We start from the raw sequence: 18,262 nt of genomic DNA, 5'->3' as shown, positions 1-18,262 counted from the left end.
GAAGGCGTACTTGTGGAGACGGTGTAATTGGATACAGGCGATTATATTCGGTGTGCCTGGTTACGTACTTTCGAGAACTGCCTTTGCGCGGCTGGATGCCTTGGGGTCGATTTCCTGCAAGCATTAGCAGAAGACGTTCTTTAGCGCTGCGAAGAATAAATACCTTAATAATTTAACGCCGGTGATGGGAGCGCCCTTTAGGCCGCTGTTTAGGCTCGAGTGTGGGCTATGGCGATGAGAATGGAGGGAGAGCGAGGTCCTGGTTATGTGATGGAGTGATGTGTGAGGAATAGATGGCTGCGAGAGTGTGTAGGAATGGGATCCACTCGTACCGACCAATTAAGCGCCATGGTCATTGCGAGTCTCATGTTTTCATTGAGGGGACTTCGCTCGGTGGGGGGCCTTGCTTCGAAAAGTGGTGGTTTTCGGAAGAAAAGTTAACCGGCTCCACTTTATTCTTGCGTTCGCCCAATCCGCACCCTCTATCCTTCTTTTCTTCCAACTTTCTGACTCTCCATTTGCGCTACGGTCGGTTGCCTTTGGTCGGCGCGCAATCCTCCGTATACAACGATCGCGAAGCTACTGTAGCTTGAACTCATTTTTATTATTATCCTGTCCGGAGGATAATATTCCTGTCCGGAGGACAATATTACGGTTAAACTTTTGGAAATTATTATGCAAAGTTGATAAGAATTAGCGGAGCCCTCTTATCCGAGTCCGGGAATTGGCTGGCGGCTTTATAAGGCCCACTATATGCCGGATTCGGCGTTGGGCCCGCAAAGCTCCCCACATCTAGCCGAGGCCGGTTGCATGCGGCGATAGCCGAGCGCAAGCTGGACCCGAGCTCAAGCTGTCGGTGCCGACGACAAACAATTGTTTGTTTGCGTTGACCACAAATCCTGCACTCATCAAAACATATATTTCGCGACTCTTCCTCATTAACACTTATTTTGCCTTCCTCCTGGTCGCAACATACGCTCGTTATGGACGGTATATGCTGCTGTGATGGAGGGCGCTATGCCAGCGCAGCGGGTGTGCCGTGAATGTCGCGTCGAGAAACCTCTCGATCAGTTCTTCGCTGTGCGCGGGTAGCAGGATTGTTACGAAGTGTCTGGATTGCAGAGGACACCAGAGGGAATCAGTATTAATCAACATCATATTTAGCCACTTCTACCTCTGCTGACTTCAGCTTTACAGGATATTGCATCAGCGACGCGTATCTCGGCCGCCAGCGCGATCCCCCGTGGCCCGGTCGCTCCCCCGACATTGCCAAATCCGGTTCATCTCGCGCCCCGTCAGAACCTTACTCATCGGGTGCTTGCCGGTATGTACCACCAAGGCGGACGTGTCGAGACAGATGCGCCGGAGATGGCGGCTGCTCGTGGGCAGATTGCGGCCATCCAGCGACAGCATCGTGTCCAGCGCCGTCACGGTGAACAGCCGTCGCAGACCCCCACCATGAGTGGTTTGTTCCGTCAAGAACAGCCGGCGGATGTTGGGGATGGCCTCCCCCCGTCTGCACAGCCTAGGCAGAGCCCCGCGGAAGACGACGATGACAATTCGCAGGCTTCCCAACCACAGCTCCCCCGACCTGGGCCGGTGCCCTCGCGCCGCCCTCGGTCGTCGTCGTCGCAATCCCGTGGTCGGCCGCGTGGCCGTCCTCGACTTGGTCGGATGCCAGTGGGCCGGCCGTCCACTAGAGGCCGTCGCGCCGCAGTATCTGCGCCCCCTCGCCGCGACTTCGACGAGCCCGGCCCACGGTTCTCGGGTGACGATCAAGAGGCGCCATTATCATCAGAAGACATCGCCATCAAGAGAGAATTTGACGAGGCGCTCGCCGCTGAGGATATGAAACGATTCCAAGCTCACTCGGCGAGACTCGACGACAAAGGGAGGGGCGGTCCCTGGCGTTGCGGGCCTGGTCGAGTCATGGCTCGGCGCTTGATAGGCGGCGCCGGGGACAGGGAGTGCCCTCGCTCCACTCAGCCCATCCACAAAATGACCGAATCGGCGCCGTCCGGATATCTCGGGAGCCCGTCGACTGCCGGCACTTGCCACTTGGCGGCTGTTGTTGATTCGCCGTCTTGTGCTTGGTCTGCGAGAGAAAGTGCTTGTTTTTGATGGGAAAGACGGCAGCTTATGACGGTCGCCCCTGAGGGCTTCATGCCAACCACCAGCTGCGAAGCGTCTCGTCTTATGGCTTTATGGTTTCTGCATCCCCCCGGCATTTCGATACTGAGGTTGGCGTTGCGAAGATTTCGGTCGGAGACTTCGCGTACATGTTCCAGCATTTTTTCGGTCCATTGGGTCAGGGACTGGTTCGGGGGTATCGACAGTATATCGGGACGATCGGCACCGAGGTTGGCCTTGCTGCGATAAACGACGGTTGCACTCTATTATTTGCTGAAAGCAGAAACGCATTTCGTCCTACAAGGTCCCGCCCATCCTAGCGGGCGTTTTCTTCCATCCATCGTCGACTTAATCTAACCACAGTGGCCAAGTTACTGCAATACTCTGTCGGGAAATTGTAGGGTCCGTTTCGATATAAATGGAAAAGGCTGTTAATTGCCCTATCGCGATAGCTACGGGGTAAGTTCCGCGGCGGAATAGCAGTAAAGTACCGCCCGAATTGCTCTCTGGTTAGGGGCTGAAACCCTGGTAGTAGCTCTAAGATTTCGGAGAGGAGGGGTGTTGAGAGTTTTATCGTTAAGTTACCCGAATGCGGTGATGACGGTTATGAAACTACCGATAGAGGGTCTAAATTGCCCACCCGATTACAGCCGGAGGTATTAGGTTTGTTTTTCTCTACCGCATCTTTTACTGGATTAAAGTAAGGTATCCTTATTTATAAATGCTTTCGCAAGTCCTGAACGGGCGTTGCTTTAATCGGTAGCGGAGCTCGGCTATCGGAGTTTGAAACAGGAGAGTTTAAACGCAGAAACATTTTCGAAGGTGGCCGCCAGCAAGCCGGCGGTCTCTTCTTATGTTCGGTTGATGGTTGGTCCTTCAAGCACCCCTGCTTTTGCAGACCTACTTACACTTCTGGTTGCTCGCTACGTAACGGCCGTCTGGTCACCGCGAACCGCATCATAGGTAACAAGCTCATCAAAGCCCATGTTGTTTCCGATGCGATATCGGGTCCGCGCCATGCGAAATGACTCCCCACTGAAGTCTTCCAGGGGTTGATCCCGCGGCCGACTTCAAGAACTCGCCGGAAGTGTTGAAACAGTTCCATGACGCGAACCCCGACAAGTCTGGCCCGCCCACACGATTGCAAATATGGTTGGAAATGGCCGAACGCGACGAGTTCGCGGCGGATTACAAGGATGACAACGAACCAGTCATGGTGGGCGCGCCGTTGAGGCGATCCAATAGGAAGAAAAAGTAATGGAAATGGAAATGATGGACCTTTTCCGAGCAAAAGCTCGCGGACGAGCTTTTTCGTGGAGGGGGGGGTTGTCACGAGAGGTGGTTGCCTGTGATGGCACTGTGGCTCAATCGGGGTTAGCGCGCATGGCGCCTCGCCCGACTTCCCTACGAAACGATCGCGAGCGATCCCACCACCTCTCTTTTTCTCTTTTTCTCTTTGTCTTAGTTTCGATATTATAGTTGTATTGACTGGTGGCCTGACCCCATGGAATATCTGCTTCTCGTCATAGAGACTAATAAATTATAATGCGAATTAACTATCTAACTAGCTAAAAGGTAAAGCTTAGTATTGATAAAGACGGTATTAGGTATGGTATATATATATCATGTGACCAATATGTACTAAAACATTCAATGTAAAGCTGTGTTGTGGGGTGTACCGGGAATTTGTGGTGTAAGTCTAATCTTGGCAATTATGGGAATTATGGGTTATGGAACAGTGGCGGCTATCGTCTTCCGTAGCTAGGCTGCCACGTATGCAGCCATGCGGGGAAAGAAGAGAGGGGAAGGACCATCGTCCAAAATTGACATCCGTCCAAAACCATCCGCCCGTCCAAACCGGCCACCATCTCGAATCGACCACTATCTACAATCGATCATCATCCAAGATTGACCACCATGCAAAATGAGCCATCATCTAAAACGGGCCTTGAAATGTTCATAAAGGATGGGCGACGTCATCCCGAACGGACTTGTCGTTACTTAGCTACCAATCGGTACAAATCTAGGGAGATTCCATTTGATGAGCTAATCACTCTGCCACTTTATACGACGCTGGTCGACTTGCAACGCTTGGCTCCTGGGGAGGTCAAGCGTCTCGCCGAAATAGCTTCTGAGAGGCACAAAGGAGACTTTGTCACGGCGCTCGCCAAATACTGCAAGGGTCTTGACACTCTTCGACGAGCTGCGGCTCTATTCGGTACCGCTAACTGCCCCTATTTATCCGTTTCTTAGACTAACATCGCAATGTAGAAGGCGCGATACATCTTGTGGAATCAACCTCAATCACTGCGCGAACGACCGCTGAGGAAAGGGAACACTGGGTCTCGGTTTCCCACGCGCAGCTCCGTTGGTTGCAACATTGCAGCAGTAGGGTTCGGTGCAGCCAAAAGGTGCACAACAAGACTTGTCTCGTGTCACGAATATGCCAACAGGCGGAACCGCGGGGCGCGGGACGCCCCGGGCCAGTCATGGAATAAGCCAATCGGAAGGCAGGAACAGGATCGATGGTGATCAGTGAGCTCAGTTGCCAAGCCAGGACTGAGCACACTGAGCACCAGGCAAGGTCACCAATCAGGACGATTGTAACTCAGAAGTGATCAGTGAGCTCAGTTGTCGAACCCGGACTGAGCACACTGAGCACCCAAGAATTAGATAGGTATATAGTCACTCGTTCTGGAGAGCTCTGGGAGTTCTCCAGTTAGCAATCACAACTACAGTTCGCTACCAGCTCGAAAGCCTACTGTTGAGACAAGTCTTTGTTGTGCACCCTTTGGCTGCACCGAACCTAAGCACCCTTGAAAGATTACCTTCGACCGATACTGAACCCTAACAGGACGGGTCCAGAGACAGGTTCGTCACATCTCGACGGTAGGCTTTCGAGCTTGTAGCGAACTGTAGTTGTGATTGCTAACTGGAGAACTTCCAGAGCTCTCCAGGACGAGTGACTATATACTATCTACTTCTCTGAGCTCCAAGCAGCTCCTGAGAGCTTACTAGAGCTCATGGCTCTTGGAGGCTCCCGAGAGCTAACGAGAGTAGCTTCTGACTGGCCGCCCTTCTTGGCTCTCGGGTGCTCCTTGGAGCACCCTGTAATTGATTCGTTAAATGACTGGCTCGGGCGTCCCGCGTTCCCGGGGTCCACTTGTTGGCATGTTCGTGACAACATGAGACAAATAACTATAAGAGCAAGGTGACAAGAACGGAGGAATCCCGTAACATAGCTAAAATCCTTTCAAGTACGGTTTCGGCTCCTTTCAACTTTCAATGCCAATCCATCAACCATCAGGCCCACTAATAACGAAATACAATTACTCATCATCCCTCCTCATTGCGAACATTTGCTCGAGGAATGTCCAGCAGGAGTCTCTTTCCATGCTCAAAGGCATAGCGACACGAACTATGTCCTTCGACGTCTGTTTTGCTCGAATCTCCATGGGCCACTGGCCGCAGTAAATCCATTCTAGTTGGGGGAACACGGCGGCATACTTTTCTGCTTCTCGGAGCATGCGGTTGCGATGCGCACGTTCCCAAACCTCTGCGCTATCGGCCTCCGGGCCGTCATTATTACCCTCGCCTCCTGCCATATGCTCAGCATCTTCACCCCTGTCTAATTCCGGTCGTTCGAGGGCGCTGTTCCGATCCGCCGATGTCACGCGCTGATACTCGTAATACCCCTCCGCACCGGGGCCGGACGCGCCGTCTGGAAGCACGTACGTATCTCGTGAGAACGCAAGCCTTTTGAGCCTTGTCAGTCCTTGTAGACACAATCGCACCGCATTATGGTCGATCAACCACTGGTGACGCCAGCCAAATTGCTCGCCGGCACTTAGGCATAGCTGCTCCAGCGATTCGATGTTGCCAACAGCAGCTAGGGAATCCGCCGAGATAGTAGCCATGTTTGGTTGTGTTTCCGCCGCTGGTTCGCTCCATGCTAGCGAAAGGGAGCTTAGGTTCGACCATCTTCCATCAGAGAGTAGTGGGATAAGATGCGAGTCCAGGAGATGGGGCGTGCTTCTCCCGATGGAGAGTTTCCGAACGTGCGGGTGACGTGAAATGAAGTCGATTATCGACTGTACCGTTCCCATGTTCCCGCCATCGAGATATGATATGGCAAGCGTCTCAAGGTCACGAAGGGGTTGGCCGGCCGGCAAACGCGTAAATGACAGAGAGAGATGTCTCAGCGGTGCAGAAAACAGCGAAGACCAGACTCGTGCATCAGGAATGCTCATGTTTCCGGAGATATCGAGGTACCGAAGATGGGGGAAGAACACGTCTTCATCGAATGAAAGTAACCTATCTCCCGTAAAAGCCGCGTAGCTCAAGGTCAGACGCCTGAGAGTCGTGCTACAGCGCTGTAGAAGGGTTTGTATGAAGGGTGACAAGCTTCTGTTCTTCCAGCCAGCGGCATCGCCATCGCTGTCTGTCTCGCTCCTATGAAACCGTTCGTTGGTGCAGAGGTCTACTTTTAGAGAGAGCGACTCCAATGACACGACAAGCGGCGCGAGTGGCGGCTCGAGGCGGTACATCTCTCCAATATGAGCTCCGGCCAGCTTAAGGTGCCGAATAGGCAGGTTTGTAACAGTCCCAAAGAAGGCGCCATCGAGACACAGTCCATCATGCCACAACAGCGCCTCTAGGTGGGGCATTGCCAATTTCATAGCGATCTGGACGGGATCGTGGTAAATCGCAATGTACTGATCAGTCGCTTTTTTGGACAATGCGTTGCGATGCTCCGAATTGAGACGGTTGGCTGCGTCCCCCCAAATGGAATTGTAGAGATCGCTATGCGCCTGAGCGACCCAGTCTGAGCGGGGCTCGACCACAACTCTGCGAATGCAAGATCCAATAAACGGCGGCCGGGTGGCGTTGCTTGGATCATCGTGGCCAAGCCTGGCGATCGCCTCCTTCATGAGCTGGCGCAACAAGAGCCTTGAATTTGGGCTGTAATCGAAGTAGACAACGGCGAATTGGCAGGAGCGAGCTAACTGCCTGCAGTCGCTATTCACCAAGGCGAGGGAAGAAAGGGCAGCTTTGTCATCTGCTATTAGATCCATAATGTCCCCCAAGATCTCGGGTGGCAGTCGGCACAGAAGGAGACTCGTCGACTCAATGGGGCGGCCTTCCATGACTTTCGGAAGCAAGAGAGGCAATATCGCATCCTTATCTTTACCGAATCCGTCGGCTTCAATACCCGAAAACGAGGAAAGCATCATTTCAGAAACGTCGTGGTTCATTGTGATGGAGGAGATTGATGCGTTGCTGGCCGTGCGAGTGGGTGGGTGGACAAGAAGATGTGGAGGAACACTTTCAGGTGCCGGCGTTCGAGTGGCAATGAAGATATGGGGCCGATATCAGGTGTGGATCAATTGCTCTTCCGACCCGGAGCCTGTGCGCACGTGCGGCATTTCACGGCACCGCACTAGGTTCACGCCGCCACGATCTCGCTCTTGTACGGCAGCCGTGCCCGCCGCATAAATAGCGACCCTCCTCCTCGAAGCTACGCGGCTAGGTCGCTTGTAGGAACGATTGTCTCCGGAACACGAAGCCCAGGACATAAGGCGACAAAGGGTGCGCCGGCGCTTGAGGCTGGGTTGAAAGTAGGCGTCCAACAAGTCGCAGGCCACCGCACCCGAATCGTCTGAACTAACCAAAAGTATCCAAACCTTTGATTGGCTCGCACAGGAGGTGGATTCCAGATTTTGCCAATTACCTCGTCAAATGCCAGCCAAGCCCACACCCCGCTCAGTCGCTCGACCGTTTACCGTTGGGCGGGGTCTAGCTGCAACGACACGAGACAAACAGAGAACAGCTTGCGATAGCAAACGGCTACTTAAAGGCTTGAGGTATGCTCTCGACCGGGATCGATGCCTTACTGTAGCCCATGCAAGCGTTATTTTGAAAGTGCAAAGGCGCTTCAGCAGCACCGCCAGGACTCGGACCGGCATGCGTACGCCTATTCGTACTTGTTCCCTGCCACTCCTGTGCGGACAACGACATTGAGTTCGGCGATGCCGCTGCCTGGAACCCAGTCAGCCCGCGACTTGGATGAGGATGAGCCCTCTAAATCTTTGGTAAAAGGGTATAACTAATCATTTTGCTCTTGTCGTTCCTCTATCCTGGGAACTTGCAGGTATTGACAATAGTCTCTGGCTAGGCTTTACTCCAGCCGGGAGTACTCAGACCTCGTGATATCCTGCAGAGGGAAGGAGCACCATGTACATAAGGCTATCGTATGCATGCAGTCCGAGTTCCTCGCTGTAGCATGCCGTGCAGGCTTCAAGGTCAGTGGCAGTTCATACACTTGCAACAATTCTAACCTAACGTTTCCACTCCAGGAGACACAAGAAGGAAAGATTGACCTCCCAGACGACGATCCCCAGCTTGTCCATATAATGGTACATTATCTGTACCACTTTGACTACGACACAAAGCCCCAGGACAAGGGTATTGGTTTTGATGGGTCAGTAACGAACAGAGACGAAACCGATACCAACGAGCCGGTCACGAACGTCCTTGTCACCCATGCAAAGGTCTACGCCTTAGCAGAAAAGTACCTGATCCGTGGACTAAAGGTAGTTGCGCAACGACACTTCAAGGCAGCGACGACCTCAGTCACATTGGATGGTTTCCTACAAGCAATATCGGAGGTATATTCATCTACTATTGGAGACGATAGAGGTTTAAGGGACATCATCGTGGAAACCCTCCATAAGCATTCTGCATGGCTGGACAAAGAGGAGATGCGAGATATGCTTAGGGTATCTGGAGCTTTGGCATATGATCTCGTTATGTACATGCGTCAGCATAACAAAATTCTGAGCTGATAGGACCATCGGTGAAGGTCAGTGCAGATTACAAAGACCGTCAAATTCAATGCTTCTATCCCCTGCTACCAAATCTTTAATCCTCCTCCCTTCCCTCATTCACGTAGTTTAACGCTGTGGACACTCTCTACATGGTTCTTGAAATGGTTCAAGTGCTTGAACTCCAGCGCCTCCTCCTTGCACTTCGGGTGGTTGCACAACATCCGCTTCACGCCGCCTGGCTGTTGCGCGTGCTTCCTATCGAAATGGTCGTACATCACCGCTGGTCGACAGTACTTGAATGCTCGTTCCTCATGCGACAGAGTTTTATCCCCGATGTAGCGTGGAAATTGCGTCCTGTCCGTTAGGAGGGGGAAGGAGTCCAGCCCAGGAGCCTCCTCCTTCACTGCGACGTCGGCCTGCGCCTACGCCCAAGCCAGAAGCAAACTCGCGTAGAGATATCGCAGACGACATTGTCCTGGTGACTTGTGAACTGTGATCGAGCGGGAACTGCTCTCTTGAATATGAGTTATCGAAGGCCACCATGATGACCGGGCGGGGCTCGCAGCACGTTGGCACCTTCTTTCCAGGATATGTCGTAGACTGTGCTCTGTACGCCGTTGACGAGCCCGAGCGAAAACATGCCTTCTGAGCGCGCTGCCGCTGCTATCCTTCCAACCTCCGTCATTTAACGTGTAAAATCGTGTGAAGCCGCCTGATTTCAACGTGAATGGCTCGGGGCGAGCGGCAAGGGCCTCCCATTTTGGGCGTGCGGGATGGCTCTCATCTTTGGTAAGGTCGACGACGGCGGGGACTACTACGCGTGCTTCAAGGGCGGCCGGTCTGCGCTGATTGCGAGCGGCCTCCGTGTGGCGGAGCAAGAGACTGGGCTGCGTATCCGGCAAAGTGTGTGACTATTGGGGGAAGCGAGAGTGCAGAGAGCAGCGATTCTTCCTAAGTTGCACGCGCCCTGCCACGCTACACACTCTCCCTGGCGGCTTAGGAGACCCTCGGTATTCATCCTGCTCCCTTCCAGGACCGACGAGATACTAGTCCTACCACGGAAGCAGTCCCACAGACCCCGGATACGTACCTCCCTCCGACGATCCAAGTTCGGCGCGCTGTCCTTCCTCGAGCTTCGTTCATAAGAATGTCTTGAATAGATATTTGCATCTCATCAAAGGAGCAGCTTGGTAAGCCTCCAGGGCTGGATATCGAGGGTGGTTCAACGCACGACGACCCCGACACGACAGGCACTTGCAACTGACCGCGAGAGTATGCCGAGTGGATAGGGCGCGCCTGCCGCAGGGAGGCGCCGACGGGGCGGCTTGTGTGCAGACAGCCTCTATCAAAGTTGACGGATCTAAACCGAATGCGATTGGGATCCATAAGGTCATCAGCCACCTTGGGCGGCAGACCGGGATTACCTCTTGACTGGCGTGACCCTAGCTCTGACTTGGGAGGCGCTTCGAGATGTGGTCCTTTTCATGCCGCTGCCCCGGAGCTCAATGATCAGCGCGTCCTCCTCGGGGGACCACCTGTCTGTTTCTTCGCCGGCGGCTCGGACGTGTGCAACCCTGCGCTTCCCACCACCGCTCTTGGGACGCGAGCCTATCCTCGAGCTTGGTGTCGGCCCGGAAATGCTCAGCGCCCTCACCCCAGCTCCACCCCGAGCACCGAAGCCGGGAGACAAGGGGCTTGCTGCTACGGAAAACGGGGCCGGCGACGGGCCGCTAGAAAGTGCCGTCAACGCTGCAAGTCTGGTACAGTACTCGATGGTGGCTTCCGGGTAGTAGACAGGGACTCATCTGAGACGGGACCCTAAGGAGAGAGGCAATATCCACGATGGGCTGTGTCTCGCCGAGCCTTTCCCCTCTACTAGATCAGATTGACTACGGAACTGTTACTCAGGAAACCATACAAAGGCAATGAACACACCCTTCCCCCCTTCCTGCTTAATTATGGCCTTCAACTCTCTGCGACTAATTGAAATTCTTCCAGTTTTGTTTTCTCCGTACTTCTCTGACGGATTCGAAGAAGCCCTTGACTGCAGCCTCGCCACCAAGCTCCTCGACCCGACCCTCCTTCACTTTGGTTTCGACAAGCGTTGCTACCACGCCGACGAGCTTCGGCGCGGTCGTCTTCATCTCCTCATTCGTGGTTGCCGGGTTGTTCAGCTCGGCAAGAACAACTTGGATCCAGCGCTGGATGCCAGACCACTGGAGAACATGGCCACCGAAAGCCAATGTCTGGCAATTTTGTTCTCGAAAGACACCGTGGATCGTGCCCGGCCCGAAGAAAACAGTCTCGCCTGGCCGAATGAGGACGTATCTCCATCTGCCACCGGTATAGCAGTGGGGGTTGGCCATCCACGCTTCCCGTTCTTCTTTTGTTGGGGATGACATCCAGATGAACCCGATTGTCCCTTCCTGCGCTGTGATCCACGTAGAGTAGCCGTGACTGTCCATGTGTGGAGCCGTATGATGGCCGCCTTGCGAAAGCAGGGCCCATTTATCGACGTCCTTCCACTCGCTCCACTGCTCCGTGGACGCCACCACTCTCTCAGCGCTCCCTGCCATCAACACCCTGTTGCGAACGTGAAGAAGGAGTTCGCAATTCTCTCCGGTCAAGAAACTCGGTAGAATAGAGGTAATAGGGCTTTATAGATCTAGGACGTTCAATGGGTCGCTTGTGCGCTTCTGGGAGAGGAATTCTTCCCGGACTTTACTGAGCTCGCGTACCTGAAAGGACTCCTCGTCAGAACTGCGAGACGGGATCTGTACAGAGACAAACTGGTCGACAACGCACGTTCTCCGAAAGAATTGCTCAACCGGGCGTCCTCCCTCGCCCCATCTAAACGGCTGCTGGTCTTTGGTGAAGATCGGAGCGTCGACGGGAGACCGAGACTCGACCATATGTGCTGCTTCGTCGCCAGTGCAAAACCAGGCCTCGACTCTGCCACGGCAGCTGTCGGTGTTTGGGTGCTGAACCCTCTCTAACAATTCGTAAACAAGCCGATTGGTTTCCTCGCCGTGCGAGCCAGCGACCGGCGTGACCTGGCGCAGTTCGGCCATCACTCGTCGCCGGTAGGCATCGTCGGCTATAATGTCCTGCGCCGGCCGGTCTCCACGAATGCCTGGCCACTTAGAGAGTGCCAGCGGCGCGTCGAGCCGTGGCCGCTTCGACGGCGTGGTGATATCGGACAGCGAGGCTCTGCGGCGGCGGAAGGAAGTACTGGCATCGGCGTACAACGCGGCTTTGCTTGGTGTATTTAGATGCTCAAGCAAGCCGGCGCCTTTGGCCAAAGCCATAGCCAGTGGCTGCTCGGTGTGGTGCCGAAGTTCGGCATAGCGCTGAAGGTGCTCACGGCAAAGCTGGCCGAGGAAAGGGAAGAGTTGGGCTGCTGCCTCGTGGTCGAACAGAGACGGGTTGGTCAAGGCCAATCGGAGCGATGATGGCACTTTCGAACAGCAGTCTGGCGGCATCTCTGTAACCTGGACCCGGGGAAGTCGAGCTTGTCTGGGCTTGGCTGCTTTGGTGCCGGCGAGGCCCTGGTAGGACGGACGTGGGCGAGGTGCCACTCTGATAGACTGATCGGGGACGGCATTCGCAGGGCCAAGACCATCCTCGGCCCCAGCACCGTCGGTGTCGGAATCCGTCCGATCTAATTCCTCCGAGGTAATAGAGGAATCGGGCGTGGCATTAGCGGAGTCAGGGGGAGCAGGAGGAGGTAGAATTGCAGCCCTATCCTCACTAGAATCACTGCTAGATTGGCCGCAGCTTGTCATCGCCTCATTGGCGCCCTCGGCAAGGACGGTATTGATGACCTCCCGCACGATAGGGTCTAAACTCATCCGATCCGATCCCTCCGAGGCAGCGGCCGTCTCTAGGCCTGTGCTAGTAGTGCTGTCTGATATCGATGGCTCCTCAGAGGTATCAGAATTGCCAACTTCTGGCGGGGTTGCCGAGCTCGGACTAACAAGTCTATCGGCCTGTGGCAGGACGGAAGCGTATTTCTCATAGACTAGGAGGCCGAATTTGTCGAAGCCAAACCCCTGGGGCGCTTCGATGGCCCGCTCGGTGTCCGGCGGATACTTGGCCAAGTTGTCCAAATCGCCTTGTTGGATGGGATTGGACGAGTCGTGGATCGGGCGCCGCTTGAGACTCGGTCCCTGCTGAGATCGTTTGAGCATCAACCAATTCAACGCCTCTACGGCCCTCTTCCAGGTGTTAACGTTCCGTGCTGCTGTGCAGAGCACTTTGCAGTATTTGGGTCCCTTGTAAACCCACTGGTAGTGCTGGACAACATCCTCTCCCCAGCAGGCCGCTACCGTCTTTAGCGGAGAGAGACATTGGGATTTGAACTCCAGACCGCTCTCTGCAACGTCGAGGAACCTGTTCCACTCTGAATCCTCGTCCAGTTTTGTCCGCTTGGTCGACCGCTTTTCCCTGGCCAATTTCCGATCCTTGTACTTGGCGCAATGAGTAGACATGACATGATCGTAGGCGGCGGCCAGAAGCTGGACTTCGGAGCTCTCCCGGAGAAGCTCGTCCCGCATTTGCACACACAGTTCGTATCTCTCCGGGTCGGTCTCGCGGGCGCAGATCTTGTCACGCAATTGGATTACTCGTTCGAGATGGTCGTTCTTCAGCACGGAAAGAGCCTTGTCGGCGGTGCCTTCCTCTGGTAGAGCGTGCATGTCGGGGGCCATTGGGCAGGCGGCAAGCGGGTCTACGTTGCAGGTTTCCATTGGTGCTGGAGAAGCGATGGCTGTCGGGCCGTGGAGATTGCAGCTCGTCGGAGCGTTGGAGAGGTCAACAGGAACCATAGCGCGCCACCACTGTGCGTGAAAATGATCTTGGAGATTACCCCGAAGTTTCAAAATTATGTTACGTGAAGATCGACTTGTTAGGGTCCTGGAGATGAAGCGAATTCGACGATAAAACTATCATCGTTGCGTACGATTATCTTGGATGAAGATGGTATTGTAATCTGAAAAGTCTGTTGAATTAAAATATTTAACTCTAAGTCTATTATATTTTATAACGCTTTTTAAGTTTGTATATACTTTCCTTTATAAGATAGTGTTAATTGTAAGGGTTATTTTTAGATTAGATTCCGTTTTGGTTGGTAGAGCTTATTTTCTATTAAATAATATTTTAAGCTTAGCTTGGTTTTCGATAGAAAGAAGTTTAATTAGAAAGATAAACTATAAAATAAAACTATCTAATAAATATAGTATATTTTATAATAAGATGATAGTCCTATATATAATAACTATTTTCTCCTAGAGAGTACTTTAGGGATGATTTTAACTAAGGAATCGGATCTTTAAGGTATAAAACTATTATAGAGTAGTAGGGATAATTCCAAGACGATAAGCTTTTTATAGTTATATCCTTTATACTTTCGAGATATCTATAGAGGAGAGACTTTATAATATTAGGAAATATTGGTAGTATAAAATATTGCTGATATTAATACTATTTAAGGAATTTACTAGATTGCTACTCTCTACTTGCTATTCTATTCTTAACCGAAACCTAAACCTCTATAGACTTTAAACCCTAAAAGCCTAGAACTATATATATCTGGCCGATAATCTCAGAATAACTGTAAAAAGAACAGTTAATATAATATAACTATCGATATAGAGGATAGTAGGTTGTTTTATATAAGTTATATTTATAGAGAGAGTAGTATCGATATTACTATAGTCTAATATTAGTAAATTAGTTTATAGTATAGAGTAAGAGATCTTACTTAAGGTTTAGAGTAACTAATTGATAAAATAAATAAGTAACCTATATATTATTAGTATTATATTATAATATTTAATTAGAAAGGGAATATTTACTATAGATAGGTAAGAGTAATAATAAGACTATAAATAGTTAGTAATACTAATTGGCCGGTATAGGATATTATATAACTAATGGATATTATAGGTAGGTTTACTGTAAAAGCCGGTAGGCCCGAGAAACTATTCTAGTTCTTAGATAGAGCTATATCGGTAGGGTAGTACTAGCTGGAGCGGCTTCGCTATAATATACTATATAGTAACTGAGAAATCAATAAGTAGTGCTCCTACTAAATTATAGAGATTGTTTACTTTCAACGGCTAACTATAAAATGTTTTGGTAAGTTAAAACCTAGAAGTATTAGCTTGGTTTCGAAGAGTATAGCCGAGGGAGCAAATACTATTATAGATATTGGGTATAGTACTATAAACAGAGAGCTAGCTAGTCTATCGGAGGTTAGTATAGGATATGCCCTATATATATAGGGATAGTAACTAACCGATTAATATAGTTTAATAATATTAATCTGAGAGTTGGATAAGAGTATAGGTATTAATAGTATTGGTAATCTAGGTAGTTATTGCGAGGTAGCTAGATAGGATACTAATCCAGTTATTTATAGTTAGTATATACCCTAGATCTAAATATTACTTAAGCCTAACCTAGAGTTCTGGTATTATTTATAATATAGATATAACTACTTTGAGTCTGGTTCTTATTTAAGGTTAGTATATTTAGATGTATAAGATAGTGTAGTAGAATTGGTGAAACTCGACCTGAAAGCTTATAGGCGATACGAAATTAAGTTAACTGTAAAATCCATCTATATATTGGGTTTCGGTAAAGGTAGAGGGGGGGGTAATCGAGTAATTAGACTATAGTTAATTTTTCCTACATTAGTACAATGTACTTATTAACATTTAAAAAGAGTAGCCGGGATAGAGATACTATAACGAAAATATAATGATAAATGGGAGATAGAACTAGAGATACTATACTATCATTATATTATTATTGCTCTTATCACGCTCGGTACTAAGTATATACGGTCCTTCAACTAGTGTATCGGTAGGAAAAACTATGCCGAAGCTGGATGAAAACCCCTGTATCTCCGCTGCGGCTTCGCTGCTACATCGTAGCGCCATCTCCTCGAAAGGGCTTACCTACCCTTCGAGGTTAAAGTAACAAAATAAAAACAAAAGGAAATAGTAAAGGAAGGAGAGGGAAAGTAGGCTCCTGTTATGTGACCAGCCCTTAAGGTTCTCGTAGGGGGGGGGGGGGGGGGGGGGGGGGGGAGGGCAGTATATATTCTGCCCTCTGCCCTCCTTTCCTTTCTTCCTTCTCTCCCTATTACAACCAATAATCAATTTAGTAAGTGCCTCCCCCTCCCCTACCCCCCCCCCCATTAACCGTAGTAGCCTTGCAGCGGTCCGCAACAAATATTTAGCGACATTACAATGGCTGCTCCGCGTGTCGGCCCCGCCCTGCCCCTGGGCTATGACAAGCCGGCCTAAGCCGACAAGTTCGAGAAGGTGGTCCGGACTCACGATACCGAGGACCGTATCGGAGAGTGAGTCCTCCGGGGAGTAGCTGCGGTGCCGCTGCTGACCGTTTCCAGCGTTTTTTGCGCCATTGCCTGCCTGTACTGCGATGTTGGTCTGTCCAAGCAGTGCCCTACTTATACTATCGTTATAGCTAATACCTTTGAATAGATAATAGGATATAGCTAAACCTTTTCTATATATCGGTAAATTGGAATTATAGGATTATATAGTATTGTATATATTTACTAGTATTATATATATCTGCCTATAAAGTAAGTATACTCTTAATGATAATATTGATAATAATACTATAGAGGTTCTACAATACTATTGGTAATATTGTTGGTAATGTAACTATAGATAATAATAATATTAGATAGTAAGAAAGTAATTCGGTTGATTAGAAGGGGACCGATTATTAGAAGTAGCGGGGTTTTAGTTTCATCTATTTCTTCGTTTACAAAACTAGTAGGGCAGTTAGCTTATAGAGCTTTGCCAGTTGGCCTTACTTTTTTAGTACTTAATACTTCTAGTTGCTAATTCCAGGCAGCTATTCTATAAGGGATAGCTATATAGACTAAGTGCCCTTAAACTGCAAAATACCCCTAAGTATCCGACTTTTAGAGTAGTAAAATATAATAGCGGTTCTTCAATTAATATAAATTTTATAGTTATATTATACTTATCTAATAGGATTATAATTAAAGAAGTAACCTATTATATATTAGAGTACTGTCTATCTTTATTACCCTAGGTACCTAGCTTAACTGCGAAATCCCTTATACTATTATTATATAAAGAAAATATTATACTTTACCTATAGATATTCGGGAGAGCTGTTAGTACTGTGAGGTATAAACTATATTCTATCTACTAGGATATTAGAAAGCCTGATAAGTCTATACCGGCTAGATATATTATAGATTGGGTATCTAAAGAGTTTATTATATATTGGTAACTTAACCTATTATAATGAAAATATAATAACGGTAAAGAGGTATATAATTCCGGTTTAATAATAGGTAAATATACTATTAAGCTAGGTAATAGAGAGTATTGAATCTTCTTCTTTAATATAGATAAAGTTACTAACTGAGAATACTATTCTTACCGAATACTCCCTGTTATTATTGGTAATTATAACTGGTAATTAGGGAACGGTACTCTAACTTACTTATATATAAAAGATAGTTTCTCTACCTACTGAAATCTTCTATTTCTCTAGATTATATATAGCCGATTATAGTTAATTATAAATACCTGCTAGAAAAGTCTTATAAACTCGCTGTTCTCTAGCTCGGTTCGGGGGTTAAGAACTCTAAGAAGCTGGTTCTGCTGGTTCTTAACCTATAGAGGGGAGAGACTATATAGTATAAAAGGCGTTTTATAGTTATTATCCGCCCGAATCTCTAAAAACAATATCTCTTCTATAAAATAAAACCTATCGCCGCTAAAATATAGGTTATATCCTTCGGTAAGACTAGGATATATCTTGCGAAGGGTATGAAATACTGTATATACCTTCGGATATTTCTATTTAGTACTGCCGGTAAGGAGAAATATAATCGAGAGTTGGTTGTTAGTATACTAGATGAAAGTAGTAGCTATATTCCGGTAATTAGTAGTAAAAATATCTCGAGTAAACTCTCTATTAAAATATTAGTAAATATCTCAATTATTTATAATATTTATTGTTAAAAAGTAACTTATTTATACTGATCCTTGCTTTAGAATATAAGGGTAAGCTGGTAAGACCTATATTTACTAATAATATCTGGTAAATATATATCTTAGTAAATATTTAGTAGTTTCTATTTCCTAATTATTTTGTTTACCTTCTGCTTTAGGGATATTGGCTAATACTATATTATAGTTTGAGAAATTATAGAAGGGGGTTAGAAAATATCTTTAGATTTAAAGTCTCCTTCTTTATCTATAATTAACGGTATAACTGATAGCTAT

The 18,262-nt window shown here is 49.1% G+C and overlaps 7 protein-coding genes across 7 annotated transcripts; 4 read left to right on the top strand and 3 right to left on the bottom strand.

The window, feature by feature from the left end:
- The first annotated feature begins 1,090 nt into the window (after positions 1-1,090).
- Positions 1,091-2,162, top strand: B0H64DRAFT_64864 (uncharacterized protein). The gene has a single exon (XM_062808565.1). It carries the CDS (start codon positions 1,327-1,329, stop codon positions 2,119-2,121), a length of 795 nt encoding a protein of 264 aa, XP_062653727.1. The 5' UTR covers positions 1,091-1,326; the 3' UTR covers positions 2,122-2,162.
- A 1,876-nt stretch (positions 2,163-4,038) lies between these two features.
- B0H64DRAFT_413690 (uncharacterized protein) lies at positions 4,039-4,878 on the top strand (the record flags this gene model as incomplete). The annotated part of the gene is made up of 2 exons (XM_062804996.1): positions 4,039-4,348; positions 4,402-4,878. Coding segments are annotated over 2 exons (537 nt in total), but the record flags the coding sequence as incomplete, so codon positions are not given.
- Positions 4,879-5,800: 922 nt separating this feature from the next.
- On the bottom strand, positions 5,801-7,439 carry B0H64DRAFT_369060 (uncharacterized protein; the record flags this gene model as incomplete). Its single annotated transcript, XM_062801998.1, has 2 exons — positions 5,925-7,439; positions 5,801-5,851 (listed from the first exon to the last, which is right to left on the bottom strand). Exons 1-2 carry the CDS (start codon positions 7,383-7,385, stop codon positions 5,801-5,803), a joined length of 1,512 nt encoding a protein of 503 aa, XP_062653725.1. The 5' UTR covers positions 7,386-7,439.
- A 158-nt stretch (positions 7,440-7,597) lies between these two features.
- B0H64DRAFT_351006 (uncharacterized protein) lies at positions 7,598-9,048 on the top strand. Its single transcript, XM_062801449.1, has 3 exons — positions 7,598-8,230; positions 8,306-8,432; positions 8,487-9,048. Exons 1-3 carry the CDS (start codon positions 8,016-8,018, stop codon positions 8,973-8,975), a joined length of 831 nt encoding a protein of 276 aa, XP_062653724.1. The 5' UTR covers positions 7,598-8,015; the 3' UTR covers positions 8,976-9,048.
- Positions 9,049-9,070: 22 nt separating this feature from the next.
- Positions 9,071-9,286, bottom strand: B0H64DRAFT_332703 (uncharacterized protein; the record flags this gene model as incomplete). Its single annotated transcript, XM_062801063.1, has 1 exon — positions 9,071-9,286. A coding segment is annotated over one exon (216 nt), but the record flags the coding sequence as incomplete, so codon positions are not given.
- A 444-nt stretch (positions 9,287-9,730) lies between these two features.
- On the top strand, positions 9,731-10,747 carry B0H64DRAFT_378953 (uncharacterized protein; the record flags this gene model as incomplete). Its single annotated transcript, XM_062802613.1, has 3 exons — positions 9,731-9,860; positions 10,118-10,147; positions 10,347-10,747. The coding sequence occupies 3 exons, from the start codon at positions 9,731-9,733 to the stop codon at positions 10,745-10,747; spliced, it is 561 nt and encodes a 186-aa protein (XP_062653722.1).
- A 189-nt stretch (positions 10,748-10,936) lies between these two features.
- On the bottom strand, positions 10,937-14,012 carry B0H64DRAFT_436947 (uncharacterized protein; the record flags this gene model as incomplete). The annotated part of the gene is made up of 3 exons (XM_062806212.1): positions 11,763-14,012; positions 11,696-11,731; positions 10,937-11,540 (listed from the first exon to the last, which is right to left on the bottom strand). The coding sequence occupies exons 1-3, from the start codon at positions 13,781-13,783 to the stop codon at positions 10,937-10,939; spliced, it is 2,661 nt and encodes an 886-aa protein (XP_062653721.1). The 5' UTR covers positions 13,784-14,012.
- Between the last annotated feature and the right edge of the window lie 4,250 nt (positions 14,013-18,262).

The sequence above is a fragment of the Chaetomium fimeti genome (genome assembly GCF_033439085.1).
Source record: "Chaetomium fimeti strain CBS 168.71 chromosome Unknown B0H64scaffold_15, whole genome shotgun sequence".
NCBI lineage: Eukaryota > Fungi > Ascomycota > Sordariomycetes > Sordariales > Chaetomiaceae > Chaetomium > Chaetomium fimeti.
This window is presented reverse-complemented; position numbering and strand designations above follow the sequence as displayed.

Bases quoted from the DNA above. Each gene is read 5' to 3' on its own strand.
- B0H64DRAFT_64864 (XM_062808565.1), top strand. From the start codon at position 1,327: ATGTACCACCAAGGCGGACGTGTCGAGACAGATGCGCCGGAGATGGCG.
- B0H64DRAFT_351006 (XM_062801449.1), top strand. From the start codon at position 8,016: ATGCCTTACTGTAGCCCATGCAAGCGTTATTTTGAAAGTGCAAAGGCG. The intron at 8,231-8,305 runs GTATAACTAATC...GTCTCTGGCTAG, and splicing joins TCTAAATCTTTGGTAAAAGG to GCTTTACTCCAGCCGGGAGT. The intron at 8,433-8,486 runs GTCAGTGGCAGT...TTTCCACTCCAG, and splicing joins CATGCCGTGCAGGCTTCAAG to GAGACACAAGAAGGAAAGAT.